This window comes from Physeter macrocephalus, chromosome 1 (genome assembly GCF_002837175.3).
Source record: "Physeter macrocephalus isolate SW-GA chromosome 1, ASM283717v5, whole genome shotgun sequence".
NCBI classification, from domain to species: Eukaryota; Metazoa; Chordata; class Mammalia; order Artiodactyla; family Physeteridae; genus Physeter; species Physeter macrocephalus.
This window is the reverse complement of record NC_041214.2, coordinates 120,270,500-120,296,247: the sequence shown is the minus strand read 5'-3', so window position 1 is coordinate 120,296,247 and position 25,748 is coordinate 120,270,500. Positions and strand designations below refer to the sequence as shown.

The window sequence follows — 25,748 nt, the reverse complement described above, 5'->3', positions numbered from 1 at the left end:
CTTACATTTTAGGTAGCTCCATTTAACTGAATCTTTATGTGGGTTACTTTTAAATATATAAGGAGGCATCCATTAAATAATATATTTTAATTTTTTTACATATTTATGCATTCATTACATTCATTATCACATCACTCATTAGAGGTATGACCATGTAGTGATCATATTCCCATGATAAAAAGCATTATATCAGAGGGTTTTGTTTTGTTTTATTTCCTATTTATTTTGCTAACTGCATTAATAGCTTCATTATTAAAGAGTGAAATGTCATTTAAATGCATTATCAAAGTTGACCTCTCTCCCCACCAAAAAAACAAGGAAAAAAACAAACTATGCTATAGAATACTTCTTAATATTTGAAGTACATCAGGATTACCTGTAAAACTTTTAAAAAAATATTTATCTCTCTCTGTTTTTTTAACATATGATTCTCATTTGTACCAAAAATCGAGAGACTTTGTTATAGAAAATTTACAATATAGGTGAAGTTCAGCCAATTATCATAGAGCTCTCTCGTTTTCACATATGTGGTCAACCTAAGAATACATGATAAGAGGAAAAATTCAAAGATGAAATAAATATTTAAAATTTGCTTAATTTCTTATACACTCTATTAAAAACATTTTTATCTGATGGAATAGATCATTCACATGCCTCAGTGCTAAGAGGCACAGGCAATGCTGTGTGAGTTCAGAAGGAGACATTACAGATAGCATATCTGAAAAGCCTTCACAGAGGAAGATGCTATCAGCTGGGTTTTAAATGATAGAGGAGGATAATACTAATATTTGTAGAGGATTTTGTAGTTTACAGAGCCCCTTCTCCTCATTTTATTATTTGGTTCTCACAACTGTCCAGTGGCATTAATAGGGTGGCACAGAAACGGGGAAGTGTGTGGATGATTAAACTAATCGAAGAGTTTAGTTTCTGCGGGGTTGGGGGTGGGGTTGCTATAGACCCTAAAGGGACTGAATGCTACTCTAAAAATTGAAATGTCAGTCCATAAATATACTGGAATTGTTAAAGGCTTTCAGGTAAGAAAGTAGCCTGTTCCCTTTTGTGATGATCCTGAAATTTTTAAACCTCAGCAACTGTGAGTACATTATAATTTCATGAGGAAAGAGAGGATGTAGATAGAACATTGGGCAAAGAGAATAAATTGTTTTGAAGCAGTGGATTTGAATTTGCTATATCTGGAAAATCTAGGTAGGTATTATAACCGACAATTATAGAAATGAGAAATTTGAATTCAGAAAAGGATTCCAAGCTGGAAATGGTGGATTTATAGGAGACTAAATCAGTGGAATATATCTGATCTCATTCATTCTGCAAACATTTATCCAAAGGTCACTGTATGCCAACTCCTATGTTAACCACAGAAGGATACAAAAAATGAGATTCTGTCTCTGTGATTTAGGAATTCCAAGTCAAGAAGTAGGGGCATAGACAATTATAAGACAATATTACATGCTTTTTAGAAATAAGTATAAATTATTCTCAGTGGAAAGAATAGAGAATGTTTTTAACTACCCCAGGGTAGGGGCCAGAATGAATCAGAAAAACTTTCAAGGCAGAATTGATTCTCAAAGAATGAATAGGAGATAGGTAGGAATTTATCAGCGAGGTAAAGTGATATGCAGAGTTAAGGTCTGCTTGTGGAACTGTAAGTAAGGGTTGCATAGCACATAAGGAACTAAGAGGACATGAGGCTGGCAAGGTAGTGTTCCTCCCTGTCATCTGTAATATACCATATGCAGGCAATATGATACACAGACACAACTGTTAAAGACATATTATTATTTTATCTCTTTCTATTCAAACAAGCATTTAGATCATTCTAGAGGCATTATTTATAACTTGAATTAAGGTGGATAGACAACAAATTCCCAACTAAAAGCTGATGCAGTTATCTTTGAGTCATCAGTAAAAGTTTCAAAGCTTGAATACTTTTCACATAACTTCCAGTAGGTTCATTATTCTGATACCTTATTAGATTTGGAAAGTTTGTAATTGCCTTCTTCATGTGGATTACACTTCTCCCCTTATATGGATAAATAATGTTACTTAATAAGTACAATAAGTAATATTATTTAGTGCAGCTTTATGAAAGTTTCCATAAGCAGTTCGTTTTTTTTACTTTAGTATTTTTTTAACATCAAAAATTGATAACTGTGTTTTTAAATACATATAATTTAACCCATCTGCCACAGAATGTAAGATTGGTACCTTAAAACAGTGGCCTAGATATGTAAGAAACTTGAATCACCATAAGTTCATGAAGCATTTTATATTTTAATAACCATAAGGTTATGAAGCATTTTGTATTATGGTCAGTAGGGCTTGTTAGACTTAAAAATTAAATAAATTGGAAGCTAAAATACTATCTTTTCCAGGTTATTCTCAAGTTAAAAAAGATTTATTTATATGTTAAAAAAGTAGTTAAACATGGCTAACCCATTGAAGAAAATTGCACATTTAGAATACTGTGTTTATTTAGCTTTCATTTCAGAGTTGTTTTGGGTTGGCCAGAAAGTTTGTTTGAGTTTTTCCATACGATGTTATAGAACTTTTTGGCCAGCCCAATATTTTAAAAAGATAAACTAGTAAGTGTTAATAATTTTTTTAAGAAGTAGCAGTAATATTTTTCTTTTTACAGGTTGAAGAAGAAGGCTTACAAATTTGTGTTGAAATATGTGGTTGTGCTCTACAGCTAGACCTTCATGATGATCCCAAAACTAAATGTCTAATTTATAAAACAATTGCACATTTTTTGCCAAATGATTTGGAGATTCTCAGGATTTGTGCACTCTCAATATTTTTTCTTGAGCGCTCCTTGGAAGCTTATCATACTGTTGAAGAGCTTTACAAACGTCCAGATGAAGAATATAATGAAGGCACAAGTAGTGTTCAAAATCGTGTTCGTTTTGAATTACTTCCAATTTTGAAAAAGGGATTGTTTTTTGATCCTGAATTCTGGAACTTCATAATGATTAAGAAAAACTGTGTAGCATTACTGAGTGATAAATCAGCAGTTAGATTTCTAAATGAAAGTACACTGGAAAATTCTACAGGTAATGTAAAAAAGGCAGTGGAACAGCAAGGTTTAGATGAAGGACTTGACTCTCTTACAGATCAGAGCACTGGAGAGCTTGATCCTGATGACATATCTGGAGTGCAACCAAAAGGTCATATTAATGCAAAGAAAAACCTCACAGCTCTTAATGCTTCCAGAGTAGATCACAATGTCCCAAGGCATCGGTGTATGTTATGTAACAAGGAATTTCTAGGTGGTCACATTGTAAGGCATGCCCAGGCTCATCAGAAAAAGGGCAGTTTTTCATGTGTTATATGTGGTAGAAAATTTAGAAACAGAGGACTTATGCAGAAGCATTTAAAGAATCATGTTAAGAAAATACAGAGACAGCAACTTGCTGCAGCTCAACAGGAGGATCAGGAAAATCCTGCTTTGGAAGAAATAAATTGTTCTGATACTTTCATTTCATTTGAAAATGGGAAGTCTGATAATAAGGATTTGGAAGTAGAGACTATTACCCGTTCCAGTGATGGAAACAAAGATGTCATCCCTTCACATGTGAGTGAATTCATTGAAATTCCCGGAAGTGTATTGGAAGATGTTATTGAAAATATTACTGAAAATGGCAATCCTGATACTTCTTTAAATAATGTCTCAGAGCCATTACCTGTATGTGTGGATGACTATGAGGAGGAAGAAGACGAAGAAGGTGATTATGAAGAAGATGATTACGACCTGAATCAGGAAACGTCAGTACTTCATAAAATCAATGGAACCGTGTGCCATCCAAAAGACATATATGCGACAGATCAAGAAGGAAACTTTAAGTGCCCCGCTCTTGGCTGTGTCAGGATATTTAAAAGAATTGGATTTCTAAATAAGCATGCAAGGACTGTACATCCAACTGATTTAAATGTGCGGCAAACAGTAATGAAGTGGAGCAAAGGAAAATGCAAATTTTGTCAAAGGCAGTTTGAAGATTCTCAACATTTTATAGATCACCTTAATAGACACAGCTATCCAAATGTGTACTTTTGTTTGCATTTTAATTGCAATGAGTCATTTAAGCTGCCAATCCAACTTGCTCAGCACACAAAAAGTCACAGGATATTTCAAGCTCAGTGTAGTTTTCCAGAATGCCATGAGCTTTTTGAAGATCTTCCTCTGCTATATGAACATGAAGCTCAGCACTATTTAAGTAAAACACCAGAATCATCTGCACAACCAAGTGAAGCAATTCTTTGGGATGTTCTTACAGACTCAAAATCTAATCATCAGGAAAAAGACTCATCTAGTAATGAGAAACAAACTGTTAGTCTACCAGTTTCTACTAGCAAATCAAGGCAAGATCCTACAGAACCAAAGACATGTATAGAAAGTATGGAAAAGAAAACAGACCGTTTAGTTCAGAATGGAAATGAACATTCTGATCACACTGTTTCTGATATAAGCTTGACAGACCAAAAGATGCCTGACATAGAGCCAAATTCTGAAAATAATTGTATTAGTGATTTAGTCAATGGACACAGTGGAATAGAGCAAACACCTTTAGTTTCCTCAGATCCTGCTTTGAAAATTGATACAAATAGAATCAGGACAGAAAACGGTTCCATTTTACCTAGTGTTGTACCACAAGAACACAGTACCCTGCCAGTACCTCAGGCACCTTCCAAACCAAATCAGACGAGTGAACATACTTCATATGGCTTAATTTTAACAAAGCCATATGTCAGACCATTGCCTCCCAGTTACCTTGATGAACGGTACCTTAGTATGCCAAAACGCAGAAAATTTCTGACTGATAGGGTAGATGCCTGTTCTGATCAAGATAACGTTTGTAAAAAATCAGTGAAAAGATTAAGATGTGGCAAATGCCTGACCACCTACTGTAATGCAGAAGCACTTGAGGCTCACCTTGCACAAAAGAAATGTCAGACACTCTTTGGATTTGATTCAGATGATGAAAGTAAGTCTTCTATCTTCTCAGCAGGTATATCTGTAGAAATAGAAAATGCCATAGATCTTTGTAAGGTTAAAAAAATTAACATTTATATAACACAGGTAATAAAGCACTACCGCATACATTATTTCCTTTAATCCATACAACCACCATGAGGTGCTATCACTATTCCTGTTTTATAGATCAAGCAACTGACATTCACAAGTAATTTGCATAGGCATACACCTGTGAACTTGTGGAAGCCAGAACTTGAACACAGTTTTTTCATACTTTTGGATCATACTTTTTAACTGTATCTGAGGCTTTTCTTCATTCCAAGTTTTATGTAGAGATCTAAAAACAAAGTAATTATGATAGAAATGTTTTTCATCTGCATGCCAGAGATGTAAACCAAGTTGAGCCTCTATTACAAAAACAAAAATAAGAAAGAACCAGAAAATAATTGAAAAATAAAACTGAGCAAAAGAAGAGCTTGCCTTTCTACTAATATTAATATTCTTTAAATGAGTAAGGGTATAAATAAACAGGAAATCTAACTTAGAATACTAGATGAACATCTATAAATATGAATTAACAGACGTGTTCTGTTTTACAGGTGCCTGATAAAAATGTTTCAGAGCGATCTGTCGATCAAGCAGTAGTGTGCAAAAAGCACTACAAGAAAATGCATCATCAGTTTGCTATTTCCCTGATGGCCTTAATTTTAGAGCGGTCTTGGATTACTAAAGATAAAGACAAAGCACATTTTCTAGAATGAACCCACAGAGGAGATGTGCTGGTTTAGACTCCAAAAGGGTTATTACAAAACTCCCAAAGTACCAGTTATCCAGAAAAACCACATTTTTTTAAGAAGTTGATGATGATTAATAGCAGCATGTTCAGTTTCGCTTATGTGAGAAACATATGCAGGCAACTCGTCAAAAAGAATAACCAGCTATGGCCTTACAGAAAGGGAAAAACCCATTATAAAAAGGGCGGGGGTGGTTTACAATAAACAACTTAAAAGTATTCCACAAATAGGGTTTGTTTTCTTGTCATGCCTAATCAGATTATTCCTCCTTTCTGGTCAAACATGCTTTAAGGAACCATTTCTGTTTGGTTTATTATTACTTAGAAACTGATTGATAAGATGAAAGTAAAACGATTTATCACTATCCTAGCTATAAAAGATTGTACCTTGTTTCCAGATGATTGATTAGGTCAAAGTTCAATGAATGACATGCCAGCATTTAAAATTAACAAACAAAAGAAGACAAAACAACAGTGCTTTGCTAATAAGCTCTTGACAGAACCTTCCACTTTTCATTTTTATAATACCAATGAGTTAGTTATATTTAAAAGGCAGCTGCGTCAATAGAAAACATATTATCAGTAACTCTGGGAAGAGCTGGGAGGATCTAAGACCATTAAAGGCTATCTTAGTTGAAAGAAAACACTGAATTGCAAATTCTTCAATGTGAATAATGGTATAAGCACACTGGGATATTTCTGTTTGTATATAGAGTAGTGTTAGGACATTGCTTGATGATTCATAGTAAGGTCCTTTAGACATTAATGTGAGTTATCTAAGTACAGTCCTATAAAAATAACTGACTATAAAAAAAAAATGCAGCTAAGAATCTGATCAAGAATTCATTGGTTTTATTCAATTAGGAGAGTTAATTCTAAAATAAGCCATATTACTCCTGCTTTCTTATTTATTTCTGATGAATTTGGTCTGAATAGTAATTTTTATATATAAAAAGAAATATTTACACAAAAATTTGCACAGCAAGAACACAGTAAGATATATTGATGCATTTATTTTCTTTGATGACCAGTAATTTTCCTAAGGAAGATTTTAACTTAATAGTCAATAAATCGTTAAAACAAAAAGTTTTTTTAAAATACCCTCTCAGATGTGTTCCACTTGTATAGTCTTTAAAAGAGGAAGCTTAAAGACTTCCTTTTACCTAACAGTGTGTTAATCTATAACAGGGGTAAAATGAACAAAAATGCAAAGGCAAATTCTTCAAAAACAGAGCTATTAATGTACCAATGTCAACCAGATATTCCAGTTATTCCAACTGATACATTCTTGTTCAAAGTATATAATCTCATCAGACCCTACTATTATAAATTTCTGGATATTAAAACTTCTTGAATGAAGTTACTAAGGAAGTGTGACTTTTCTTCCAGGGTAGCATCCAGGCTTTATTAAATTAGGATTTCCAGGTCATGATAAATCAGATATCTAAAAAACTACCCAATTTTATTAGTTTATTTATCATAGGCATTCACTACTATGCAATTGATAGTCATAAGTCCATATCAATCAAATCAGGTTTTTGTTTTGTTATGTAGCCTACATTAGGCTGTGGAATTTACATTTAAATAACATAAGTAAACAACTCCATAAGGTTTTTAAATCCTTTAAGGTCAACTAAAGAAAAAAATGTTTTCCATACTTCCTGATACTAAAAATATAATACTTGAGTTCTATTTCAGTTCAGTCTAAAATACATCATGTAATAAAAAGTATTTGGAAACTAGTTCATATGGACAATGAAGTTATTTTGAAATATTTCTGCTTTGTACATTTTCCAGATGTTTAAAATCACAGCTTAACATTTTATCACATTTTTAATTTTTTATTTTTTATAAGTTGTAACTATTGGCATAAATCCATGTCTGCAAATTATTTTCATTCATTTTGCAGTTCATACCAAGATGTTTTAAACATATTCCACTTGTTATTTTTTTGTCTTTGAGGTTTTGTTTCTACTTTTGTGTTGGTAAGGGAAAACTTTCTGAAAGACTGAGATCAAATTGGTTTATACATAACTAGATCAAGGAATGTTTTATAAAATTCTATTTGACCACATTGTTCTAACCTCTTTATATACTTATCAAATAATTGCTATTGAAAGAATGTGTACATTTTCTTATGTATGCCTTATAAAACATAAACTTACATCATTTTGCTTTTACGGGGTGCATAAACTTCCAACAGTTCCAATGTGGGATTCAGAAGACAAGGAAGCTTTCTTCTTGTTCCTCAGATTCTTCTCTTTTTCTTTTCTACTCCTTCTATTTTAAGGATGTGTTTATCTTACATGGACCAAGTTTCAATCCTTCATTTTCAAATAAAAATTTCCTTTGAAACATTAAATATTAACTTTCTGCTATGTTTCAGTAAGGTCAAAAAAATAGCAAATCTGAATTTTTGCTGCTCAGATATTATGGAGAAGATAGATAGAAAAGGAGAACCTTCGTGGACAGGGGCACTGGTACTTTGGGCTTCAGCCATATTCTTTTTTTAATAAACCACCAATTATATAGTGAAAACATAACATAACATTGAACTTGTGATTCTTTTCAAATCACACTTGAAGGTTCAGCTGTACTCCTTTCATGTTTGGTTCAAACTGTAGTATGGTTGAAAAACCTAAAAGGGATGGTAGTGTTTATTTTTTAATTTATTTGGTACTGTAAAACACCATTTCAGAATGACTAAATGCTGCATATGCATTTTGGAATTGTTAATATGTGAAAGATATTACAGATTCAGCAAGAAAGGAAATTTGTGCTTCCTTGTTGAACATTAAATTATTTTACTTTGCATTTTATAAGATTACAAATTAAAACTGAGCCATTGAACTGCAATAAATCAACAATAGTGTCTCATTTCAAGAAATTTTTTGTACTGTACATAGATTTGTTCAATAAAACATTGTCCTTGTTGGTAATGAAGTTGTTCAGTTTTATGTAGCACATTACTTCAAAAGGAATTAGGCTTAAGGTATATGTTAAATAAGAAATTTCTATTATGTTTCATAAGAGAATGAGGTATTTCAGTTAATGTTACCATATTCAGATTATTGAGTGATTTTAAAGAACATAGCAAACTCTAAAAGTCTACACAAAATAGATATTTTTAGACATTGTTTAAACTAATGTCCATATGCAGGAATTACAAGTTGATAGAACACTGGTTACTAAAGTCATTTCAGGTAAGTGGTTTCAGTGTGAAATAGTACCCTCTGGAAACTTAGTAGGTGGAAAACAAATATCAGAACTCTCCAAGACAGTGGATGGACTGATCTGCACTGGTAATTCTTCAGAGATGAAGAGCCTCTGGTGGAACTTAAAGACTGTGAAGTCGCTTTGAAATAAGATGTAAATTATGAAAATTACTTCCTACAAAAGTATTTCAATGGGAAAATGTTCAAGCCAATTAGTAATCTGTATCTAAAAGTGGGGTCCTTGGGCATGAGGGCTCCTACTCTTTTGGCTCACTAACAAAGGAAAACCTCCTACACTTTTTGCTATAACTTGCAGCTTGGGGCTGAAGTAGAGAGAAACTCTTTGATGTGATGAGAGCACTGCAAAATGAAAGAACAGATATTGTGTTAATTACGGTGATTTGCACATATTACAAATGTTATGCTTTGAAAAACTATGAGAAAGTTACTGAAACATTCTAGAGCTGAGATATAGAATTCTCCATCTATGATTTATGGTCATATGATCTTAGACTATTAAATAAATGTATTGAGGTATTTAGATAAAGTCATTGGGGTTATCTAGACTTTCCATTTTTTTTCTGAAATTTGAGAAATGCTGGGAAGCAATCAAATATTAAATACACTTCCAAGATAAACAAATTAGATTGCTTTCATAGCATAAGATCCATACTAATTTCAAGAATCAACTGATAACAAGGCCAGAAGTTTGGGCTATATATCAATATTTAAAATGGAGGCAATCCAATATTACATGGAATAAAAACTAAAAGAGAGGTTCATGCCTTATTTATGGGTGCTGCAACTGGAGAAGAAATTACTGTGTACCAGGTTACTTTATATGTGTTACCTCTTATTGTTAAAACAACCCAAAGGTAGATATGAACAATGCTTTTTAGACACCAAGGCTCAGAAAGGTTAAATAACTTGACTAGTCACACAGCTAGTAAATGGAGAGGTGGAACTGAAAAGTCGATGTTTCCTCCTAAAATCCTGCCATGCAGTTTCCATTCTGTCATGCAGTTTTCCCTACAAATTGTACAGCATGAGTGGATCTAATATATCCAGATGGAGAGGGTTAGTCTTGCCTAAGGATCAGTGATTTCACAAAGGATGAAGTCTGGTACAGACATGGCTGTTTGATGTTCCATTCTCTTCTACTAGCAATGATTCTTAAGAGTGTGGTCCCCAGAAGAGCAGAATCGCTATCACCTGAGAACTTGTTAGAAATGCTAAATTTTGGGGAGTTCCCTGGCGGTCCAGTGGTTAGGACTCTGCGCTTTCACTGCCATGTCCCGAGGGATCGGGGAACTAAGATCCCATAAGCCACCAGGCGTGCCTGCCGCCCCCCCCCCCAAAAAAAAATGCTAAATTTTTGATCAGGTGAGGGACCAATCTGTCGTTTAACAAGTCCTCCAGGTGGTTTTGATACACACTAAGGTTTGAAAACCACAGATCTAAAGCAACAAGTTTCTTCATAAAGTGTTATATTTATAGAGCCTTAGAAACTCAATTTCCAGGACATTTAAAGAAGTCCCCTATTAATAGGTACTTAACTACTGTTGAATGAATGGATATTTTAACAGATCTAATACCCCAAAACCATTCTAATCTAGAGAACTTTTTTCAAAGTATTCAGTGATTGAAACGACCACAATGTAATTTAATGAAAACAGCTCAAAGATGTGTGGAGATCAGCTATATTCAAATTCCAGCATGATAGTTTTAAGGCAATTAAGTGTATCCCACTGAGCTCAGACTTCCACATCTGTTAAAAGGGGAGAGCCGTTCTTGCAAGGTTAAGAATTAAGCTCCTGAAGGGCCTGGTGCTGAGGCCTTCCTGTTAATGATTTTACTTTCTCTTGGTTCCAGCCAAAAACAGCCATGCTGTTTTATTCCATGCATTTTTCGCTACTGCTCCCTTTACCTGTAATTCCTTTTCTGCCCCACTCCTCATTCTTTGCTTAATCTTCTCGGGCATCACCGCACTCTCCAGAAAGCCTAATCTCTTGACAATTCTGGATTTCTCTATTGAAACCTATTTCTCCCAGTCTTCCTCCTCTCAGTAAACAGCAACTTCAGTTGCCCAAACCAAATCCTTGCAATCATCCCTGACTCATTATTGTGTCCTTCACTCTCACCTGGACTACTGTATTAATCTTCTAGTTGGGTTCCCTGCCTCTACCCTTGCCCTTCTGGCAGTCTGTTCTAGACACCAGCAGCCAAAATGATAGTTTTAAACAAGTCAGATCATGCCATTCCTCAGTTTAAAATCCTCCAATGGCTTTACAATTCATTCATTTATTCAACAAATATTTATTGCATACCTACTATGTGCCAGCCTCTGTAATAGACAATTGAAAAAAAAAAAAGAAAGAAACATAAAAATCCCTGAATCTCAGAACTCACATTCTACCGGGGGGGTAGGGAGGGGGGACAAAAATACAACATAAGTGCTATAGAGAAGAATTAAGTGCGTAGGGAAAGTGTAAGTAAGCATGGCATTGTAGGTGGTGTTTAAACAGGATGATTAAGATATGATGATACCACCTCTGATAACTGTTGAGCAGGGAAAGTAATGAATGAAGTAAAGGAAAGAGCCACTCAGATATCTGAGGGGAAAACGTGCTAGGCTGAATAGCAAGAGCAAAGGCTCTGAGGCAAGGATCTGCATGGCAAGTTTAAGGAACAAAATAGCAAGGGAACCACTGACTGGTCTGGAGTGAGAGACTGAGAGAATAATAGGAAATGCAGAGAGAGGTAAAAGATAAACGCCAAAGTTTTTACAATGGGCTGCAAGACTCCAGACTGCACTGATACAGTAGCCACTAGCCACAAGTGGCTATTAAAATTTAATTAAAATTCAAATAAAATTTAAAATTCACCAGCTGAGCTGTACTAGCCACATTACAAGAGCTCAATAACCACATGTGCCCGATGGTTACTGTATTAGCTCAGATGCAGAATATTTTCATCTCAGAAAGCACTTTTGGACAAGTGGTTCTACATCAGTGGTTCTCAACTTGGGGAATTTTGCCCCCCCAGGAAACATTTGAGGAACAAGGTATTTTTGGTAGGGGGGAGGAGGTGCTACTGGCATCTAGTGGGGAGAGGTCAGGGATGCTGAAGCATCCTACAATGTTGTGGAACAGACCCACAACAAAGAATTATCCTGCCCAAAATGTTAGTAATGCCACGGTTGAGAAACCCTGCTCTCGATCAATCCTGACAACTCCAACCTCACCACTCACTGCTTCCTCTTTGCACAAGCTGCTTCAGCCTCCTGGCCTCCTTCCTGCATGCCAAGCACTCTGTTCTTTCCTCAGAACCTCTACTTTTGCTTCTTCCTAGAACACTCTTCTGTGGTTCAGTTTCTCACTTTTTCAGGTCTTTCCTTCAATGTCACTTAGAGAAGCCTTTCTTCACAGCCTGTATAAAATAGTAACATCCCCTCCTCCATCCCTCTCTTTTGATTTCTCTCCATAGAATTTCCTGCCATAGTATATGGTTTATTTTATGTTTATTGTCTATTATTTCCTTCCACTAGAATACAAGCTCCAAAGGACTTGCATTTGTTCACAGCATAAAGAACAGTGTCTGGCAAATCATGCTCAGTAAACACATTTTTAAAAAATGAACGAATGAAAAAGTTGGGCATGTCTTCCATTTGGTTCCACACCAGTATTGTGAGCACTTATCTCTTTATTTGCAACACTCCCAAAAGCTCCTTGAAGGAGGGTCTGTGTCATTTCTCGGAATTTTCAATATCTAGCAGAGTAGGCACTCAATGCTTAATGACAAATGAAGAATTGGTATCTGATGAGTAAATGGTACCCCCAATAACATCCACTGGCAAATCAGTTTAACCATGGTTTGAATGCCTTAAAGACTGTATTTATAGTTCATTTTGACTGATGTATTTTTTTTAAGTTAAATCTGCTCACCTGTATCTGCAGGCGTGTACATCTCAGCTACTAACTGGCAATAATCTAATTAAATGTTAACAAATCTAAAATATGGCTAAAACAATGGAAGGAGACAGAAGCCAGTGACAATGCGTTGAAGTCTGAAGTTTCCCTCTCGTGAATGTTGACAACAACAGTGGTAACAATAGCTAATATATACTGGGCTCTTTCTAGGCGCCAGGCACAGTTCTTCACCCCCTCCCTGCGCTTCAACAACCCTATGAGGTAGGTATCTCTACTGGATGCGTTTCGAGACAGAAAACTGGAAGACCAAAGAGCTTGCTCTCGGTCATAGTTAGTAAATGACGGGATAAAACCCTGGTAAACTGGCTTTCAAAGACCCCAACCTTAAACTATTCGCGATACTGCCTTGCCTAAAGCCAAGCCGGCGAGGATAAGAAGGGAAGCAACAGCGGACCGCAGCTTGTTGGGGAGTTTACCTCAGCTGCAAGGCGGGCAGGCGTGGCACAGGATAGGTGATTTTTTTCCCCTTAACTTTTCCAAGTATAATGTTAAACAAAACCAAATTGTTTTAACACAGAACTACGTAAATAAAGCATATCAAACTACAGGCGCTCCCAACGCAGAAGTGGCCGCAGAGAACTTTCGGGCGCTCCCGAGGTCCCGGCCCAAAGGCGGAGAAGAGGAGCCTCCATTGGCCGGCCCCGCGGCATCACGGGAGCTTGTCATGCGCTGGGGCCGCCGCCGGCTTTCCGCGCATCTGCCCTGCGCAGCCCTCCCAGGCGTTCTTTCGGAGGAGGGTCTCCTGAGGAGTTCATGGTTCGTTTTCCCTTGTGGAAGGTCGATGTTCCCGGTGTAAATGCGGAGTTGCCCTAAAGTGAGATCCGTGGGACTCCACTCAGTCCCCGAGAGCCCGGAACCACCGGTCGGAGCACCGCGTTCCCTTAGTTCCCTCATTAACGATCACTTTCGCCCACGGCTCTGGAATACCCGAGGCCCTTTGGCTGCGAACAACGGGAAGAGCATTTCCGGTACCTGTTGCCACGGCGCCGGCCCAGTGGGCCTAAGGGGGCGAAGTTATTGACGTCCTCTCCCTCCTTTCGTAGAGATGTCGGGGCTCAGCTACCCAGAGATGGAGGGCTGTCGTAACCTGCTCGGTCTGTTGGACAACGACGAGATCATGGCCCTATGCGACACCATCACCAATCGCCTGGTGCATCCTGAGGACCGCCAAGGTAAAGGTAGACCCTTCTCCCCAAGGGCGGCCGTCCCTCCCCAGGCCTCACCCGGCCCCCAACTGGCGGGAGCGTGTGAGTGGAGGCCGTGGTAGGCCTCCTTCCCAGCCCGTCCGGGATTGCGCTTGTGCGGAACCCTCGGGAATCTCGGCCCCGATAGCTGCTCTGTTGCTTCAGATGCACGCTGAAAATGGCGCTGCTTCCAGGTTTTATTCATTATACGTTGTGGTCAAATGCTGCTTGTTTCGAAGATGCAGAGTACGTGAATAGTGTTTTTGTTTGTTTTTTGAAGATTTCCGGGGAGTCAGGGTGTTTTCCATTTTCAGTTTCGATCAGCTGAGGAGTGTCAGCCGCTGCTCATTTTCTTCACGCTTGCGGGGGGAGGATATCATAAACACTTTTTATCAGTCTGCTGCGTGAAACAATTACTGTGATAAAAGAGCAGATAGGATCAATCCATGTCTCTTTTTGGATCCAGAGTTTTTCAGAGATGATTCTGTGTACTAGGACTACATTACTTTCAGAGCCAAATAAACATTTCGGTAGAGTAGATTTCATGGATTATAAATATTCAGTCTGGTTGTAATGTAACGAGTAGCTTAAGCATTTATGATGTTGTATATTACCTGGCTAGTTTTATTTTAAATTTGCTGAATTTTAGTTTAAAATGAGAAAATGTCCGCCTCCTGTATTAGCATATGACTTAAGTATCTACAAAAGAGTCTGCCTTTTAAAACTGTCTTTCTCTGCTTTTAACATTTCCGCCATTTAAGGTCATTCATTTGAAAGTGAACTAGGAACACTAAGTGAATAAATTTCTAAGAATTTAGACTGAAAATAATTTTAGACTTAATGTAGTTCTTTGGCATTTATATATTTTACATGCTAATCGCCTTCTAACAGTCTTGGTGAATGTGAATTTAAAATTGTAATAGATAAAATTGCTGAATTTAATTGATGGTGGATCCAAAAGCAAACAAGAAACGAAACTACCCAGTACAAAAATGTTAAATTATTTGAAGTCATTTCTCAGAGAGGAAAAAATAATAAGCATATTGAAAGATACTCAGCATCTTTAGAAAGCAATGAAATGAAAACCAAAACTACATGGTGTCTTTCATATGTACCAAGTTGGCAAAAACTAAATGTAAAAACTTCAGGTGTTGTTGATCTTGTGAAGTATGTCGTTGATAACTACTGGGGGAGTGTAAATTAGAACTAGTACTTTGGAAAACAAGTTCGATATTATCTCCTAAAATGGAAGGTTACTTACCTGAGCTTCTCAAACTTGAATGTGCCTATGTGTTCCTCAGTGATCTTGTTAAAATGCAGATTCTGATTCAGTAGTTTTGGAGTGAGCCCAGAAATTCCACATTTCTAACAAGCTCCAGGTGATGCTCATGCTGCTTGCCCCTCTGGGCTGGGAGACAAGTGTGGAAATGTCCAAAGTAATAGTATTTGTAATTGGATACACATAATAAAAGTCTATAAACAAAAGGATAGATACCTTGTGGTATAGTCTATAATTACCTGTGGTACAGCTCTGAAAATGAATTTACAGCTGTGTCTAGCCACATAGATTAATCTCAGAAACATTAAAAGTTAATTATAGAAGACTATATATATTGATGGATTAGATTTATAGAACATTCAAAGAAATATTAAACTATATTTTGTAGGGATACATTGTTATGCTGTACAACTCTAAAGAAAATCGAGGGAATTCCCTGGTGGTGCAGTGGTTAGGGCTCTGAGCTTCCATTGCTGGGGGGCCCTGGTTCGATCCCTGGTCAGGGAACTACGATCCCGCAAGCTCGGCAGAGTGGCCAAAAGAAAAAAAAGAAAAATAGAAGAAAAAATAAAAGAAAATTGAGGGAATGATAAAATTTTGGAGAGTAGCTACATGTGAGGTGAGCGAGGAGAGAGAGGGAATAGCATTAAGTAGGGAGAGGTAAAATGAGGCCTCAAAGATACCAGTAATTTCTGTGTCTTCAGCTGTGTCGTGTGTATATAGGAGTTCATTTTATTACCATTCTGTATACCTCACATATGTAAAAATAATCTTTAGTCTGTTGTTTAATAGAAGTTCTTTAAAATTAAGAGTCTTGGTTCTGCCACTTCTTAGAAGTATGATTGTTGATACCTCATGTATCCCTGCCTTTCGTTATCTGTAGAGTGAGGAGGTTGAAAAGTATTGTAATTTTACCTATATTTTAGGGATTGTAAATGAATTTAGTTCCATTGACCTTATTAAAATTTTTTCTTAAAATACAACCATTCTTTAAAAGAAAATGCTTAAATTCACAATCTCGTATGAGAAGTGAAAGGAAGGAGGAATTTTAGGTGGGGAAATTTATAAAGAAATTTTTTTAAAATCCAAAACTTGACAACCCACTTCCTGGTTTTTTTGTTGGGTTTTTTTTTTTTTAATAATACATTTATTTATTTATTTATTTATGGCTGTGTTGGGTCTTCGTTTCTGTGCGAGGGCTTTCTCTAGTTGTGGCAAGCGGGGGCCAGTCTTCATCGCGGTGCGCGGGCCTCTCACTATCGCGGCCTCTCTTGTTGAGGAGCACAGGCTCCAGACGCCCAGGCTCAGTAGTTGTGGCTCACGGGCCTAGTTGCTCCGCGGCATGTGGGATCTTCCCAGACCAGGGCTCGACCCCGTGTTCCCTGCATTGGCAGGCAGATTCTCAACCACTGCGCCACCAGGGAAGCCCCCACTTCCTGGTTTTTAGAAATGATAACCATCTTTTACAAAAGCAATAATGCCATGACAAGAGTTTATAAATATTATTTGATAGAGTTTCTGCTGACCCTGGACAAATTTACGAGTGACTCATGATTTTCTATTAATCTTCATAATTTTCTTTTAGATGCCATTCGTGCAATATTAGTGTACAGTCAAAGTGTAGAAGAACTTTTGAGGCGTAAAAAAGTCCACCGAGAAATCATATTCAAGTACTTGGTAACACAGGGGGTTATTATACCTCCAGCTACTGAAAAACACAATCTTATTCAGCATGCAAAGGATTACTGGCAAAAGCAGTCACAACTGAAATTGAAGGAAACGCCAGAGCCAGTTAAGACAGCGGACATTAGACTCTTTGAACAGGTAAAACAGACCCTATGGTCATATCCTGAACTGTAGTTCTGTGTAAAAATCTTTAGATAATCCTAGATCAGGAATGATGTGGTTAATGGTTTTTTAAAAATAATTTTAGCTTTACTTTCTATCTTTTGCATCCTAAAGAAAGAGCAGTAAAGCACCTGAGACAAACTATTTCTGTTATTTAGTAATGTATATGTAATATTCTGTTGATTTGTGAGAAAAAAATGTTTTGTATCCCTTTATCAAATGGGGACTGTTGATTTTTAAAGAGAATGGATAGACTACAGGATCAATTTAATTTTAATTTAGCCTCTGGTTCTCCAATTTCTTTTTTCCACTTTAGAAGAATGCTGTTGTAAGCCCTTTCTCATTTTGAAGACTTTCTTTGGTATTAAATTGTAAAAATTTCATGAAAGAAACTTAAATTTAAAAAATTTTTTTTATTTGTTAGCTAGAAAAAAATCCTGTTTTAGTAATTTCCTCCAGCTGACATTGGCTGTTCATATTTCTTTTTATCTCCACTGTACATGTTAAATATTGTGTGAATATTTAAATATCAATCGAACCTTTAGGTATCTTGCAGTTTTTAAACTACGTACCCACATTGAATTAATGGTATTTTACAGTGAGAGAGGTTTGCCTTCACATTAGGAAAGGAACTTCTAAGCCTTCCTTAATGTACTGAAAAGCATGTTGACTTTAAAATCATATAGATGTGACTTCATATTAGGTTCTGCTGTATACTAGCTGTAAATGAGCAAGTAAGGACCTTTGTGAGCCTTGTTTATAAAACGGGCATAACGATAATATCTGTGTCATAAAGCTTGTGGAGAAAGAAGGAAATAGCACTTAAGTGCCAAGCACAGTGCCCAGTACATTCAGTAATAGCATGTGCCCAGTAAATACAAGATCTTTCACCATCTAGATGAGGTACTATGCTCTGGAATACACTGTTGAATAAAATCTAGCCTATCAGGTGTATTTTTGCAATATTCATTTGGAAAGAAATAGTATAAAATAATCCCAATCATAGAAAATAAGCTATTTCAATCATATTAGAAGTGTCTGTTTAAAGACGTGTTTATTATAAACTTTGCTGCATATAAAATATACCACAGTGAAGTGTATTCATTTAAAGCATACAGTTTGAAAGTTTTGACAAATAACACACCTGTGAAATCACTGCCACAATCAGGAGAAAATGCTTATGTAAATCCTTATTATTGGCTCTTAATTCATGCTGATATTTTAAGAGAATTTGAACCTTACTTTCTTAGAGGAATTTTCAGAAGTTTAAACTGAGAAGTTCTAAAATGACCTCCCCGTTTTGAGAAATAATTTACTGTGCAAGATGGGTTCAGTGAGTTCACAGGTAGTTCATTTCCTTTCTGCTATAATTAGTACCTTAAAAGTTAGCTATGAAACAGGCAAGATAGAAAATAGATACAAGAATTAACGTTGGTTTTATTAATCAACAGGAGAAAGAAGATAAAAAAGCTGAAAAGGTTGATTTTCGTCGATTAGGTGAAGAATTCTGTCACTGGTTCTTTGAACTTCTTAATTCTCAAAATCCTCTTCTGGGACCACCTCAAGATGAATGGGGGCCACAGCACTTCTGGCATGATGTCAAGCTTAGGTTTTATTACAACACATCTGAACAAAATGTGATAGACTACCATGGAGCAGAAATTGTGAGCCTTCGTCTGCTGTCACTAGTGAAAGAAGAATATCTTTTTCTCAGTCCCAACCTAGATTCCCATGGACTGAAATGTGCTGCTTCTCCCCATGGTCTAGTTATGGTTGGAGTTGCTGGGACTGTCCACCGAGGGAACACTTGTTTGGGCATTTTTGAACAAATTTTTGGACTCATCCGCTGCCCTTTTGTGGAGAATACTTGGAAGATCAAATTTATCAACCTGAGAATTATTGGAGAGCATTCCGTTGCTCCTGGAACATTAATGAAACCAGCTATTACACTTGAACCAAGTGATCTAGAAGCCTTTTATAATGTAAACACTTTGTGTGGTCCAGCGAAGGATGACTCAATGTAAGGCAGGCATTGGATAGTGAGACTGGAAGACCAAACTTTATCTAGTGGAAATGAGGCACTGTTGAACAAAAGAGAACTAATTTTACCTAGTCGTTGAAGCATTGAGTACTATATTTCAGTCTGAAAAATCTTCTATACAGAATTTCTTCCAAATACTACATCAGTAATGTCTAACTGATTTCAGATTCGGGGATTGACATTTTAGTTGAAATGTCTTTCTTGACTACAGACTAACATGTTATGTGAACACTTGCCTCTTTCTACTTGAGTTGCAGCAAATGTTCTGAAGTCTTCATGCAATTCATCAAATAAATCCCACTTTAGATGTTGTAACTAACTGTGTGCCTTAGAAACCAGTTAATATTTTCATTTTACTTGGTGGATATTCTGCTAATAAATATCTGTACTTGTCATGCGGGAAAAAATAAATAGTGTTCAAGGCTTTCCCTTTTACTTTTCTCATTTACTTTTGTCTAAATCTGGGTAATGTTACAAATACATCTCATGACAGTATTGCTTAAAAAATACAAATTTTAGAGATGTTTACTGTAAACTCAGTAAATGAGTAAACTCACTTTCTAAAATGAGTAACCTCTCATTTTAGAAAACTTGAATGACATTCTTATACAAAAAGTCCAGTAATTTAGCTGGTGGAAAAAAATTTAATTTGCATTTTAAAATATTTGAGGAACATTTTTCAGAGTTATCTGCTGTTGTCCAAGCTAAGAATCTTAAAATCTGCAACTTTCTGAACAGTTTTGGTCAATGATAAGTACTGTTCCCCAAACAGACTTTTTTCTTTATCTAAAATTTCAGCTAACAGTTTTATAGAGCATTTATTATAATAGCATATAAAGGAAACATACTATTGACATTTTTTTAAAAAGCTTGCCCAGTTCCTAATTTAAATGAGTTACTGTGTTTTCTCTTGAATGATCTTAGAAGAGCTGACAAAAAAAAAAAATTAATACATATATTTATTGAGATATACTCCCACATCATGAATTAAAATTATTAGAATTTTTTTAACCTCTTAATTTGTTTTACTAGATTTGAGTTACAAGGTTAAATTGCCAGCTTACACAGTTGGTTTCAAGTTTAAATTCCTCATCACCCAGCAGCTACTTGCTGAATCTGAATTTAATTAGTAATTTTAATTTACAAAAATGCCATTTGGAAAAAATTCAACTGGGAAATGTGATGAGGTATTGTTCATATTAATTTTTTAAACTTGAACTGCTCATGATCATCTAGGGAAACTGATAAAATTTTGGAAGCAGGAGGAAAAAAATTGATCTTTTTTTTTTAGTCCTATGCCTCTTACGAGGAGTACAAATTGATATGTCCTAAAATAAGAACTTAATAAAGGAGGGAAATCCTTTTTTTCTGCTGTAAGCATAGTTTTTGGTTTAGATTTAAACCCGTTATCTTTTTAGGTTTGAAGTATCATTATAACGTGTAATTGATAAATTACAAAGTAAAGGATAAAATTTGAGATTATTCCCATCTGTTTTCTTTGTGCTATTGATGTCAAGTATTATTATCAAGAAATAATACCAAAGATGGCCAGGATGGACAGAAATTACCTGTAGATATGTTCAGTATTGAATTTTTGAATGTGTAATGCTCAAGGAAGGCTGTAATCTGCATGTTCTTTTAATCACCCTTAAAAATGAAATCTTTCCGATAGACCAAATGAGAATTAGAGCTATATTTTATTTCCTTTGAATCCCCACAGCTGGCCACACAGTAGGACCTAATGTCTAAGTGAATGGGTGAATGAATGAGCAAAAGAAGCTTATATACTGTATAAAAGACATTTTTGCATGTAGATTTTGTCTTTGGTCCTAGTCATTAGTGGTGGTTTTGGGGTTATATCATGTTTGACTTTAATACGTGAATACACAAACTTTTAGACCCCAAACTAAGATTTAGGATAATTTTAACTTTCCATTAAAATTTACTGACTTTCAAAAGCCCAAGGTCAGAGTAGGATATACTGGAGGGCCCTAAGTTACCTAGAAACCATTATAAGGGAAGTGTATACTTCCTGTTCAGAGAAAGAAGACCTAGAAGAACTGAAATTTGCCCATGAAGCTTAAAGCTTGGTCAGGCCTTTGAGAAGGTCCAAAAGCACAGTGCAGATTGAATGCTACTTTTACTACCACTCACTACTCTGTTTATGTTAGGGAATAGTAAAGACTACAGCTTTGTCTCTTACTTCATTATATTCAGCTGGTATTTGTGAAGTTTGTGGAGTCAAGTAGTAAAGAATACAAGTAACTCCACACATAATTCATAGTAATTGGGTGGTCAAACCAGGGGACACCCGGTCTTTATTTACTGGAGGCTGATTTGCTATAGCTAACAGTATACATCAATATCCTTTTTTGTTAAAAACTTAAAAGTAATAGTTGTATTGGGATGTTTTACTAATATCCAGAATACCAAAAAACGTATTTCATGTGTCTTACTGAAATACCAAATAATAGAAAAAAAGCCGTATCTAATTTATTAAATCAACTTGAAAATGGCAAACACAGGAAAACATTCTTGGGTTTTCAGAAAGGCAACATTTTTATGCTAAAGGAAAGCTAGTTACTTAGCCCCAGTAAGAAATTGTAATAGCACCCCAGAAAAGGATTTAGAGAATAATGGTTTAACTAAATGAGATAATCAGAAACATTGTGTTTTAACAAAATGGCTTAAAAGATCATAAAAATGAGTGAACCATACCTTGATGTTTTTCTCAGCATCTATTTTCACAAATTTAGATGCCCTTTTCACTGTTTTTTGGGGTTGCAGGGGATGGTCATTGACCTTTTGAAAAAGAGAGCTATATTCTTTCTAGAAAAAATAAGTTTGCATATAGTATTACAATTTTTGCATATTTCATTGAGTTCTTGGACTTCCCTGAAGCACATCTGTGAGTCCTAACAGGGATCCTTATGCTCCATATTCAAATCCTGCCATAATAATTTTATTTCCCCCAGACCTACTACTCTACTGTATTAAAAATTAAAATTATTTTTAGAAACTTTTGTGCCCTTGCCAGAGTCCTTAAGCTAGAGGACTAAACCTTACTAATGAAAGAATCTCTAGAAAGTCTGTCAGTTTATGATAGTTGTTTGTATTTTGTTTTTCAATAGATGTTAGATATTAAGGCAAAACCTACTGCAGTACTGTCAAGTGAAACATTAATGCAAAATTCATTTTATTTGGACAAGTTCAATGAACATGCTTTGGAGAAAGTGATAAAAATGTGAAAAAAACATTAAATAATGTTCTCAAGATCTTTACAGAACTTTATCCTAAGGAGATGTTTATTTGGTAATGATTGCATATTGCTAATTCTAATGAAAGATTTTAAAAATATGAACATTTCTTCTGAAGGGTCTATATTTGTGATCAGCTCCCTCCCCCTCTCCTCCCCAGCCCTATTTATAACTTTTATATATAGCCAGTTTGAAGGTACACAGCCCAGCTGTAATGCTGAGAAATAAGACTTAATGGATCTGGGTTCTCTTCAAGTTTATATGCATATATTTATTGAGCATCTACAATCTGTAAGTCACTGAATCAAGCATAAGATAAAATAATACATCAATAATTTGATTTACCTCAACTTCTCATGTTGAATTCAAATCTCAATCTCTGGGTTTAGATGTCTTAAAGTGAGAACTACATTAGGCCCTTTGCTAGAGTTGGAAGGAAAATAATTTCAGAACTGTGTCAGAGTGCACTAAATCCTTTCAGCTTTACTTTTTCTAGTTTGAACCTTTCCTGTAGTCTTTCAGTAAAGTGTTAATATTAAAATTGAGTATGATGTTTACTGTGAGTTATATAATGTACTCCAAAATATTAAACCAGAAGCTCCAGAGTTACTTCTGTTAGTCATGTAATGTTAATAGAATCACAGGCCTTAATCTTATTTACCCTTTCAGTGAGTCATTTAGTGAGGGTTCTTTGGTTAGCAGTTTTCATCTTCAGTTTTTAGGCACCCTAAATCTCGAATATGAAATTAGTTATATTTCAATTAATGAATTTAAGGATTGAAGGAATCTCCTGCTGTCCACTGCCAACTGTTACTTGTCTGATGTGATATTTTCTGAAGAAAAAATCAGTAACTACTTAGGAAAGACTTTTTGCTTGAAGCATTTAGTTTCATAAACTTGCATTAGCCTTTTCTATCTCTGATCTTTTACTATACTAATTGTGCTCAAGTTGTACGTGTAAGGTACTTTTGCCTCCCTAAGTAGTTCCTAGAACTTGTGATTCCTACTTACTTCTCAGTCTTTTCCCCACTGGGCTTTGCACAGGATAAATAATTGCTTAAATTTGGGGTGCTTATTATATGGCAGTTACTTTTCTGTGCATGTTGCCTGTATGAATTCATTTAATCCTGTGGACAGCTATCACTCTTTAACAGGGTTGAAGTAACTTCCTGAGCTTTCATAGCTGATGGTAGAGCCTAGATTTAAACCCAGGTTTTAGAGCCTGAGAGCCAAGTGGTAACTAACTACTACACATATTGCCCCTCATCTCAAGTTTTTTTTTTTTTAATTTTATTTATTTATTTATTAGTTAGTTTATTTATTTTTGGCTGTGTTGGGTCTTCGTTTCTGCGCGAGGGCTTTCTTTAGTTGCGGCGAGCGGGGGCCACGCTTCATCACGGTGCGCGGGCCTCTCACTGTCGCGGAGCACAAGCTCCAGACACGCAGGCTCAGTAGTTGTGGCGCACAGGCTTAGTTGCTCCGCGGCATGTGGGATCTTCCCAGACCAGGGCTCGAACCCGTGTCCCCTGCATTGGCAGGCAGATTCTCGACCATGCGCCACCAGGGAAGCCCTCCAGTAAGTTTTTTTTTGTCTTTTGGCTGCGCTGTGAGGCATGCGGGATTTTCTTTCCCGACCAGGGTTTGAACCCGAGCCCCCTGCAGTGGAAGCTCAGAGTCTTAACCACTGGACTGCCAGGGTAGTCCCTACAGTAGGTTTTTGATGAATCCTTTTTGACTTATTGTCATTTGCTGGCACTATTTCCAAAGCAAAGATGCCTTTGAGTTGTTTATCTGGATTAGGTAGGAGTGTTCATGCATACTGCATCCTTTTGTAATTATACCTCTTAAGTTGATTGTTTAGTGATATAAAACCACTTGGAGGAAAGATAATGTTCATGTATGACAGTATTACTTATGAAAAAGAATAAACTGGGTAATTGGGAAATAAAAACGCTTCATCACGGTGCGCGGGCCTCTCACTGTCGCGGAGCACAAGCTCCAGACACGCAGGCTCAGTAGTTGTGGCGCACAGGCTTAGTTGCTCCGCGGCATGTGGGATCTTCCCAGACCAGGGCTCGAACCCGTGTCCCCTGCATTGGCAGGCAGATTCTCGACCATGCGCCACCAGGGAAGCCCTCCAGTAAGTTTTTTTTTGTCTTTTGGCTGCGCTGTGAGGCATGCGGGATTTTCTTTCCCGACCAGGGTTTGAACCCGAGCCCCCTGCAGTGGAAGCTCAGAGTCTTAACCACTGGACTGCCAGGGTAGTCCCTACAGTAGGTTTTTGATGAATCCTTTTTGACTTATTGTCATTTGCTGGCACTATTTCCAAAGCAAAGATGCCTTTGAGTTGTTTATCTGGATTAGGTAGGAGTGTTCATGCATACTGCATCCTTTTGTAATTATACCTCTTAAGTTGATTGTTTAGTGATATAAAACCACTTGGAGGAAAGATAATGTTCATGTATGACAGTATTACTTATGAAAAAGAATAAACTGGGTAATTGGGAAATAAAAAAGTATGTAACAATTTATATCATATTTCTTAAACTCACTGTATTACCACAATCTCTGGTTCTCTTTCCTTCCTGTTTGACACCATTGTGCTTTCGGCCTCAGAAGTAGTCTTTGTTTCACACGTTCAGTTTGCCACATCTGGATGTAGCATATCTGCAGTATTTTCTATTTCAGCTGCTGTAATTAGACTCTCTTTACCTAAACCTTGACTTATATAATAATTTATTTCTTTGCTTTAATATTTCTTGCATATTTGTGAATTAAACTTCCTTAAAGTACTACAGCTTTCATCATATCTTCCATGCTCAGAAATTTCATTGGTGTTACCTCCAAAATAAAGTCCAGATTTCATAATCTGCTTTTTATCACTATTTAGCTTTGATTCCATTCATTTTCACACATTGTTTGGTCCAGCCAACATCTATTGCTAGTCTTTGTATTTATCTTGTGCTTACTTAGCCCTTTGCTTTTACTGGGAAGTATCCAAAGTTGTAGAATTTAATTTTTTTGTTGTTGCAGACAGTCTAATATATTGAAGAAAGAAAAGGACCCTGATAGAAATGGAGTTTAAAAACTAAAAATTTCGGGCTTCCCTGGTGGCGCAGTGGTTGAGAGTCCGCCTGCCGATGCAGGGGACA

General features: G+C 36.3%; 2 protein-coding genes across 6 annotated transcripts in view; both read left to right on the top strand.

Annotated features, from left to right (window-relative positions):
- The window catches only part of ZNF654 (zinc finger protein 654), a 99,283-nt gene extending 93,279 nt beyond the window's left edge, over positions 1–6,004 (top strand). For 2 of the 3 annotated variants that reach the window (XM_024120220.2, XM_007126354.3), the window contains 2 exons: positions 2,657–5,000; positions 5,590–6,004. In XM_024120220.2, the coding sequence (XP_023975988.1) occupies positions 2,657–5,000; positions 5,590–5,597 (2,352 nt within the window). In that variant the 3' untranslated portion in view covers positions 5,598–6,004. Of the gene's footprint in view, positions 1–2,656 lie in introns of all 3 variants that reach the window. The other variant, XM_055086090.1, reaches the window with a different exon arrangement.
- Positions 6,005–13,667: 7,663 nt separating this feature from the next.
- Positions 13,668–19,793, top strand: C1H3orf38 (chromosome 1 C3orf38 homolog). 3 transcript variants are annotated; one of them, XM_007126349.4, is made up of 4 exons: positions 13,668–13,743; positions 14,031–14,159; positions 17,036–17,274; positions 18,750–19,793. In XM_007126349.4, exons 2-4 carry the CDS (start codon positions 14,033–14,035, stop codon positions 19,320–19,322), a joined length of 939 nt encoding a protein of 312 aa, XP_007126411.1. In that variant the 5' UTR covers positions 13,668–13,743; positions 14,031–14,032; the 3' UTR covers positions 19,323–19,793. The 3 variants fall into 3 exon arrangements, with proteins under 3 accessions (XP_007126411.1, XP_007126412.1, XP_007126413.1); XM_007126350.4 differs by having other exon boundaries at positions 13,723–13,801; XM_007126351.4 differs by having other exon boundaries at positions 13,727–14,159.
- The last annotated feature ends 5,955 nt before the right edge of the window (positions 19,794–25,748 follow it).

Excerpts from the sequence above, each read along its gene's own strand:
- C1H3orf38 (XM_007126349.4), top strand. The coding sequence starts at position 14,033 with ATGTCGGGGCTCAGCTACCCAGAGATGGAGGGCTGTCGTAACCTGCTC. Across the intron at positions 14,160-17,035 it reads GCATCCTGAGGACCGCCAAG|ATGCCATTCGTGCAATATTA; the intron begins GTAAAGGTAGAC and ends ATTTTCTTTTAG. Across the intron at positions 17,275-18,749 it reads ACATTAGACTCTTTGAACAG|GAGAAAGAAGATAAAAAAGC; the intron begins GTAAAACAGACC and ends ATTAATCAACAG.